General features: G+C 31.6%; 2 protein-coding genes across 2 annotated transcripts; one reads left to right on the top strand and one right to left on the bottom strand.

Moving 5' to 3' along the window:
- The first annotated feature begins 965 nt into the window (after positions 1-965).
- LOC101495538 (transmembrane emp24 domain-containing protein p24beta2-like) lies at positions 966-4,209 on the top strand. Its single transcript, XM_012712037.3, has 5 exons — positions 966-1,141; positions 1,398-1,615; positions 3,250-3,436; positions 3,544-3,651; positions 3,833-4,209. The coding sequence occupies exons 2-5, from the start codon at positions 1,406-1,408 to the stop codon at positions 3,955-3,957; spliced, it is 630 nt and encodes a 209-aa protein (XP_012567491.1). The 5' UTR covers positions 966-1,141; positions 1,398-1,405; the 3' UTR covers positions 3,958-4,209.
- Positions 4,210-4,321: 112 nt separating this feature from the next.
- Positions 4,322-8,832, bottom strand: LOC101494778 (protein NOI4-like). The gene is made up of 3 exons (XM_004516036.4): positions 8,649-8,832; positions 5,640-5,828; positions 4,322-4,680 (listed from the first exon to the last, which is right to left on the bottom strand). The coding sequence occupies exons 1-3, from the start codon at positions 8,652-8,654 to the stop codon at positions 4,636-4,638; spliced, it is 240 nt and encodes a 79-aa protein (XP_004516093.1). The 5' UTR covers positions 8,655-8,832; the 3' UTR covers positions 4,322-4,635.
- Between the last annotated feature and the right edge of the window lie 643 nt (positions 8,833-9,475).

Here is a 9,475-nt window from a genome sequence, read left to right as displayed (position 1 = left end):
TGCAAAAACTCACAACCCCATGTAACTCTTTTTATTATTATTTTATTTATTTAAGATCTATCATGTTTATTTTTCAGGCGTTGTCGCATATCTATTTTTTTTTACTCTAATTTTTTCTTATCTTGCTGTAAATTTCGTATTTGAAATACGGTCATTTGCATAAATATTTGTTTGGTAAAGTTGAAAAGTTACGAAATGAGGATACGAATTAAGAAGTTTGAATGAAAAGTGACAACAAAAATTCATATGTTTGAGTTGTTATACTTTTTCTACTGTGTAGAAAATAGAGGAATAAGATTATTATAGTTCCTTTTTTAGAAGATGAAAATGATTATTTTGTCCTCAATAGAGTGAGTTTAACATAAGTGAAATTAAGTGTACCACATGTGAGTATGATGTGTCAACAAATTGAACATGTTATCAAAACTAAAATAATTGTAAAAATATTTAACGCTAGTGACCAAAGTGATTAATAAAATAGGGATTTAATATTTTAAAACATTTTAATTTCTTTTTGAGACTATTACGACTCACTTGTTATAGATGTTTACTCGAAGATATATATTTTTTAATGTTTTTGTCAGTCTTTCTACCTCTTTGTTATGAGAATTTAATAAAACACATGTCATATATTTGTTTTCGTTTTATTAATGATTATTTTATGTTATGTTCAAAAGTAATTAAAATTCATATAACATACAAAATTGACATTAAGATTTCTCGCTCGGTGACTTTTTAAAATAAAATTCTATAAAATTAATTTTTAAAAATTTAATTATTATGCATTATCACAAATTCACAATTCATAAATATAATTTTAAAAATAATAATAATAATAATAATAAAAATTAAATATTTTTAATGTTCTAATATTTATTTACAATAGAAAAACGTTTTACATCATCAGTATATATGAATTAAATTTTCAACAATTTTTTATTAATTATCCAAATCAAAGTTATTGGTCCAACGCATGTTTTGTGTGACCCCTAGCGGCAGAGGATAACAGCTCCTTTTATTAACAACACAAACCTCAAACTTCACGAACTCATCAACAACACACAACTCATCGTACATTTTCCATTTTTCTGTTGAATCATTACACCCTTTTTGGAGTAAAATCAAATATTTGGCATAAAAGGTGACATTTTCTATTCAATTCTTTAATGATGTTTCTAACTACGTTGATTTGTCCTTATGCGATCCACTGAATGTTTAATTTCTTAATTTCGAATTCACATTAATTAGTGACATGCATATCACTTATCAATTGCATAACAAAAGCTTTTACGTTGATGGAGATTTTTCTTGGGAAAATTCGAAAAGGAAATGATAATTTGTTTCACACATTTTAATGATGGAAGTAATATTTTATTTTGTTTAATATGTTGATGTAGTGATAGAGATGAAGGTGATGCTAAACAAAATTGATGCAGTGGCAATCTTGTTATTATCTAGCCTTAATGTTGTTCTTGGGATTAGATTTGTGATTGATAGAGAAGAATGTTTCTCTCATTATGCTCAATATGAAGGGGATACAATCCATGCATCATTTGTTGTGATCAGCAATACTGATGCAGCTTGGCAATTAACTCAAGAAGGTGTAGACCTTGTGGTAAGCTTTGTTAATGAATTTCATATCTTTTTGTGTGTGAAAGTGTTTTTTCTTAAGAAATACATCACTTATGTAATAGCGTTGATATTTCAAATTGAAAGTGTGTCTGATGTCAAACACGTGTTGATGTCTAACATCTACACGACACCGACGTACTTAATTATATTAAATCACTTGAATTTTTTCAAAATTATTACGAGTGTCTAAACATTGGTGTTTTGTATCTTTGTAGTAAATATACACATTAACAATGTTTCTAAATGTTGAGTTAGACCGAACACAAATTTGAATCAGAAGTCAACAGAGTGATAAAAATGTTATGAAGTAATGTAAAATGTGAAACAAATTCTTAAAAGTCTCGTGTTGAATAAAATATGGCTAAAAATGTGTGTATAAGTGGGGTCGATCAAGTTAGCTTTGTAAAGATTTAATTGAGTTTAATCTAAAGTCTAAGGTAGTTTCGGAGTCTATCCAAGATTTATTGGATCACCTGCTATTAAGTCAATACTATCGAGCCACCCAATTCACGCTTCAAATGTTCATTCCTGATTGTAAGAAAGTGTATTAAAAGTCTCACATTATATAAAATAGGTTTAAAAATATGTTCATAAGTAAGAAATAGTTTTTACCATACAATCTAGTTTTATAAATGTTGAGTTACATCTGGCACAAATTTTAAGACAAACATATGATATCTTAATTCACTTTCCATTTATTTTCTCCTCATATGGAAAATATTACTTGCACATCAAAATTTTGCCATTGCACTATATATTAATATCAATTGCTACATTGCTTTAAATCAGTGCACATGGACCAAACCGAGAAGTGGAAAGTGCTGAAAAGAAGTTAGTATATAATTCAAAGTAACAGCACTGGTTTGTTCCTGGAATAAATATCTAGGATAGTGACATGCTTTTTAAATTATCGTTCTATGAAGTGCAAATAAAAAGGCTTGCTTGCCATGTGAATCTTTAGAAACCATAAAAGAGGGAAATTAAAAAAAATTAAACTTTATGGAAGACAAAAGGATAACGACAAAAGAAAAAAAAGGAAACGAGAAATTTAATCCCTTCTAATGTTGATAAAACAATAAACATGATATACTTTAGCAACGGATTATCTAAATTATTTTTTGCAAGATACTATTACTATTGGGTGAAATTTAGGTGGATTTTATCACTTTATGAATGAGTCCTACCAAGTACATATTTAAACTCATATGGTTCAAAGAGTCTAGGTGAATTTAATTTGATAACAAAGTGTTTGTTGAAGAAAGTATATTAGAAAATATATTGTTAGGATTACTCAAATTAATATTATTTATTACTTTCCATATTTTAAATTATATTTGCATGTTGTATTACTTTTTTGGAAAGACAATTATAATAAATAATAACTACATCAAGGCACAAGATGGACAAACTTGGATCCTTTACAACTGTTGTATAGTGCAATAGTGATCCTCACAACTACTAGATCATACAACAATTGTAGAGAATCCAATCACAAAAAGGGACCAAGACCTCAAAATAGACTCCATCAGAGACGATGTAGAACACTTATTATATTCGTCTATTAGAATGATTCAAAAATCAATTATGGATGTAGTAGTTTTTTGTTGGAATCATTAGGTTAAAGGACCTTCTGGTGATCAAGTTCAAGAATTTCATGATAAGACAAGTGAGAAATTCGAGTTTGTAGCTCGAGCTAGAGGTCCGTATCGCTTTTGCTTCACTAACAAGTCTCCTTATCGCGAAAAAGTTGACTTTGATGTTCATTCTAACCATTTTTCAACCTTTGATCAACATGCACAAGATGGTGAGCCATATTTGAATTGATTAATTTGTAATATATGACAGTACATTTTGTGATTGTGAAGACTTTTAGAATGACCAGTGTTACTATTGATATCTTCATCCATGCAGAGCATTTAGTTCCTTTATTAGAACAAATAATAAAATTAGAGGAAGCTCTTTTCAACATTCAATATGAACAACATTGGCTTGAGGCTCAGACAGAACGTCAGGCAGTAGGTAAGTCGCATATCAGTATTTACATACAATACGGTTATGTTGATTTTTATGTCATGGCTTTAAATGTCTTAAAGAGGACTACTTATCTATTCCAATAATAGTCTTCCCTTATGAAGTAGTAATTGGTTTAAAAAGAATAGTACCGTCTTATGGAGAGTTTTGTATTTATGTATTACTACAGTAAATAATGCAATGAGCTCAAGAGCATTTCACAAGGCCTTACTTGAATCAGCAGCACTAATTGGTGCTAGCACCCTCCAAGTTTATCTTCTTCGCCGCCTCTTCGAAAGAAAGCTTGGCTTGTAGAAAACAGCTGCAATGATCTGTATGTTCATTTTCAACCACATTTTGTTTGCCTTTCTGGGTAAAATAGCATGCATAGGATTCACCTGATTCAAAATTATCAGTTCTTTTTAGGCACATAGACTGCATTTTTGTCTCCATAGTAACTTATGTAAACATCATCCATGGATTTGTTAAATTTGAGAAAATTGTTTTATTTTTATTAATGATTATAAATTTGAGATATTTATTAGATAGAAGTCCTTTTCACCTTGAGTCAATTGCTAATGCAATTGTGTTTGTAGGTTCGATAGATGTCCTTTTCACCTTGTTAAGAAAAACTGGAACAATTTTCCTGTTTGGGCAAATTGCAAACTATGCAACGAGATCAAAGTAATAGATAGAATGCATTCATAAAATAGGATTTGTTTGATAATACAAGAAATACAGTGTGACAAACAACGCTCTAGCTGATAAGACAAGGCAAAACAGGAAGCAACCTTGGCTCCTAATCATAAACCACAACATTGATACACACACATAAATAATAGTTTGTCTTCTTTACTTTCCCCCATTGCAGCTCACTTTTACAGCACAGAATATAAATTCCAGTATGGCTCTACAGCTCCTATCTTTTGAGAAAATACTGTGGAGCTAGTTACACATAAACATCGTTGTTCTGTTTCACCTGAGCCGGCGTTGTTATGATTCTGCAGGAGGGTTTTGTATGCAGCAGAACCATTTTTTCTGGAAACCAAGTAAAATCACTCATGAGAAAAATGTAAATGCATACACTGTAAAATTATTTTAATGCTCCACAAGTATTTAAGAATTATTACGTTTAAGTTTGGCAATCAAAACACTACTGAAGAAAAAACATAATCCTAAGATTTTCCTATGTTATCTGCTCAGACTTCATAACAGACTAAATTCCAAAGGTCAACAAATCATCAGTGTGTTACATCAGCGACTAAAATTCACTAACACCAGACAAGTCCAGGTGCAGTAAAATAAAACAGAACATAAAAGTCCTTTTGCCAGACATACTAAGCACAGTTTAATATATGGAATGCATATGTTTTAATTTTGAATGCAAGAGTAGACTAGATGCGATCCTCAAGAATGGTAAAACTATTGTTTGTAGATATTTTGATGCAAAAAACAGAAAAAACACTAGGCAGAGACTATAATGTATAAACAATATAAATCACGAGTTTAACAGATATTGGATTTGATTGGCCAGAGCTTCTTATTCTTCTTTTTATTAGTATCAGTCTAGCATATCATGTCGATGTATACATTAAGTTGTTTAGATTCCCATCCTATTGTTTCTCAACTCATTCAAAAAACATATGCACGTACGCACAAAATCAGCATTTTTGCAAGTTGAAAACATAACTTTTCAGATTGGCAAACTTATCTAATGTTTAGATTAATTCATTCAGAAACCATTTTACACACACAGTCAACATTTTTGCAAGCTTAAAACTAGGCTCTTCAGATGGGGAGAAATATTTCATGTTCAGATTAATAGGAGCATTTATATTAGGAGCATTTATATGTTCACAAGTTATTTTCAGTTTATTTTAATAAGCTTTCCACAATAAATAATGGAAGTGGTTAAATATGTTTTTCAAAACGAACTCTATATAACAAAAAAAACAGTGTGTTGGTTTTACATATGTATAAACTAAAGAACGTCTTACACTCTGAGGTTTGGCAGGATCTAATGCAGGTTTGCTATGAAGTTCAGTCGCAGCCTTTCCTGGTGACTCAGGATTGCCACCTGTCTTTTTCTCATCCCTGGCCTTATTAAAAATCACTGTGAACCCCTCAGCCGAGGCTGGATCATTGACATCCCATTCACCAAATTTTGGTAGTGGTCGGCCCTTTTCCTGTAGAATAGTCACATTAGCCAATGTAAAATAAAGACTCAAAAACTTCTAAAAATTCATGATTATGATTATGAACTTTGTAATCATAAACTCTAGAAGTAATTGAATTGGAAAGGAAGCCCGATGATGGAATATATTCTCTACATACGACAAAAATTTGATAAATACATGCCTCAGAAAATAATGTTGAGTGCAAGATAGCATTAAGCATAGAAGAATAAAGACCGAAAATAACACTGCAAAATGGTGTATTTATTCTTCCGGGTCTACTCGTGTAAATGCCCTTCTAAATTCTTATTCGATCTACAAGCAACTTGTTTTCAATTTCCGACCCCCTTTGTTTACTCAAAATCCATGACTCCCTCAAAGCCTCAAAGATCAAGCCATTACTTTTTTTATGGAAATATAACGACTACATCTCATCAATGATTATGCTCAATGCAACTGGGGATAGAATTAAAATGAGGATTAGTTATTGATGTGGTCACCCATACAAAAGTATGAACAACCACATTAGCTTCCCTGCTAGCAAACTCGACAATGGAGTTTTAACAACTGGCATTCTGTAATTTTCTGCGCTCTTCAAGCGAACCAACAAACTCAGCAGCATCCTGACATCCTCCTTTGAATGGTTAATACCAGCAGCAACATGTTTTGAGTCCACTTCAAATATCACCTTATCCATCCCGAGCACCTGATCCACAAAATTGTATGTTGAAGACCTACAGCCTCCCTTACATGAACCTGTAATTTTGGAAATACCCATAGTGTTTTCGCCGTTAAGAACCTGCGGTGGTCATCTTGTAAGCACAGACCGATTCCAAGCTAGTCAATGTACAAGGAAAAGCAGTGTCTGTACATTTTACATAGCCATCTGGAGGACTGGTCCATTTGGCTTGGTTCCAGTCAGTATTACTAGAAACAGTGTCCTCCTCTGTGTCTAGCCAGATCCATTCGTGAAGCTAATGTCTACTGCGAGCTACAGCCGCACCAGGCAACTCTGCTGCACCTTCTCACACTCTGAAGTTTCTACTCGTCTCTATAGACCGGAGTCATCACCCAATCTCTCTTCTTCTACTGTGGGACTTTGAAGCATAAGGCCAGCTCACTAAAACTTTTGTAGATCATTAAGTCATTACTTGGAGTTTGGACTAGGCTACTTCAGGTAATTAATCACAAATCATTTCCAGCACATTCACAAAACATATTAAGTTCTCATTTCTTTTTGTTTAGTTTTCGATACTGTGACTATTATTAGTCCTTCATTTCGACACATTCACTGGCTTAATATCAATGATTTAGACTCTTTGGTATCTATGAGGACCGTTGGAGCAGTACTTCCCTTTTGGGAAATGAAACAACCTTCATACCATTTCAAATATTTGGGAAGAACAAACAGGATAATGCCCTATGACATTGTGCAATTTAAACAGTTATTAGGGTAGCTTTGCCTAGTTGATTTGCCTCTCTTCTAGATTTTGATTTTTAAGCGTTCTAGCTCCCTTTATATTGACACTTATTTTCAAATTATTCACTCCCCCAGCCGCAGTTTCACTATCGAATAAAAATGACATTCTGAAAAAGTACTTGTTCAAACTGACTTGTTTAAGCAACCGAGAAGACAATTCATATATAATAATTCATAAATATAACAGAAAACAAAAAGGACAACAAATCATGATGCAGCAATTTAGAAAAGGGCAGGCTGAACTAAAACAGGACAATTAAGAGTTCAGTAATTTCAACCCACAGAAGGAAGGAATAAAATGAATCAGCAAGAAATTATAGAATATCTGACCTACAAGCACACATGATACTAATAACAGACTTCACATCACGATTTATATTAATTTAAGGGTGTTTTAGAAAGCTTATTAGAGCATATCTTGTGGCAAAAAGACTTGTATAAATGTTTGCAAGAACTTACAAATAATAACCATAGCTATTTTTCAGCTTATTTTGCCAAGCTCCCTAGCATAGCTTGTAGATACAGCTTATACAGAATTTATGTGGACTATATCATCAGTTCTTCTTACTAGTGAAACAACGTATACATAAGTACTTATATGATGAGTGCTTATTGAATAAGTGTTAAATTAAACGGTGTATGTAAATATCCCCTTTGAAGTTACTACTTATTAGAAAAGAGTACAAACCAGAAACAGTAACATTCAAATTAAACAAAATACACGATGATCCAAAAAAGAAAGAAATCTTATTTGTCTGCATATATAAACCAACTTCCATTAACCACCCAATTTAATGACAAATGAACTGAAATATCTAAATCTGCATCTTAAAACTACTCTGTTCTGTCACAAAATATTTAAAGATCAAATAACAACTCACACTAGCTTAATAGAGCTTAATGATAAGTAGAAATCATAATCTGACTGTCAGTCACACTATTATATTCCAAAAGAAACAAATTTCTACCACAATGGAGCTCCTAATATAAATTGATATATATATACATATTCTCTAGTTTTCTCTTCAAATTGCAAATTTTCCCATTAAAAAAAGGAACTTTTCCATCAAAGACGTCAACCTTAAATTCAATCAATCAAAGAGTAAGGATCACAATGCAAAAACCTAGAAATGAAAAATATACATTTAGAGGACTAATAGATCAAAATCATCGCAAAAAGAAGAGATTAAATTAACCACAAAAATGATAAAAATGAAAACACAAATCAGCAATTGGGGAATCGCATACAACTTCACAATACAATTATCAGAAAGAAAATCAAATCAATTCCATAAAAGAAAATACATAAAAACAAAGAAACAAAAATTGATTAAGGAAGGAAAATCACATACCGACATTAATACGAGAGAGGAAATAATTATGTGAACTGAAAAAGGAGTGAGAAAACACCAATAAATAAAAGGAATCGAAAAAAAGAAGAAAATTCTGAGAAGAAAGTTAGAGAGAGGGTGTGTTTTAGTCTTAGAGAGAGAGAGTGCGTTGTAATGAAGAAGACTTTGGAGCGACTATGAATTGGGCCCAAAATGGGCTTACGGAAAGTGTAACGGTATTTTTAAAACGTCGTTACGTGTTCGACGGGGACAGTACAATTTGCTGTTAGATTTAGCGTCACCATTGACGTGGAAAGGGAAACTGTAAGGAGTGTTTGGGAAAAGTAACGGGACTGAGAGCTGGCAAACGGTAACGACGTGCGAGGCTGTTAGTTTCCACGATGCGTTTGTTTTCTTTCTTGCTTCTCAGCTTATGAATTATGTTAAGTATATATATTCCGATGGTCCCTTTTTATAACTACATGAATATTAAGAAAAATTAAAATTGTTCGGTAAAATACATTAAAGAAAAATTAAAAGTGTAATTAATATATTTTATTGTTTATGACTATTATAAAACTATTCTTTATGAAAAATTAGCTTAATGTTGAATTTTCAAAACAAATTAATACTATTGAGAGACTCCAGCAATATTTTTTTTAAATGAAATTCTAAAGAAATTCACACACATTGCGATATTTCGAAATATAATATTTAACTTAATAATATCGACATTTGTTATAGTGAAATATTTTTCAATAATAAACAAAAACTAAGAAAATAAAAATAATTTTTTTTAATTAAATATGTCAACAATGTTTGTTCTTTTTTCAAAAGGAAGTGGATGT

Source organism: Cicer arietinum, chromosome 5 (genome assembly GCF_000331145.2).
Source record: "Cicer arietinum cultivar CDC Frontier isolate Library 1 chromosome 5, Cicar.CDCFrontier_v2.0, whole genome shotgun sequence".
In the NCBI taxonomy this organism is placed as follows: Eukaryota; Viridiplantae; Streptophyta; class Magnoliopsida; order Fabales; family Fabaceae; genus Cicer; species Cicer arietinum.
This window is presented reverse-complemented; position numbering and strand designations above follow the sequence as displayed.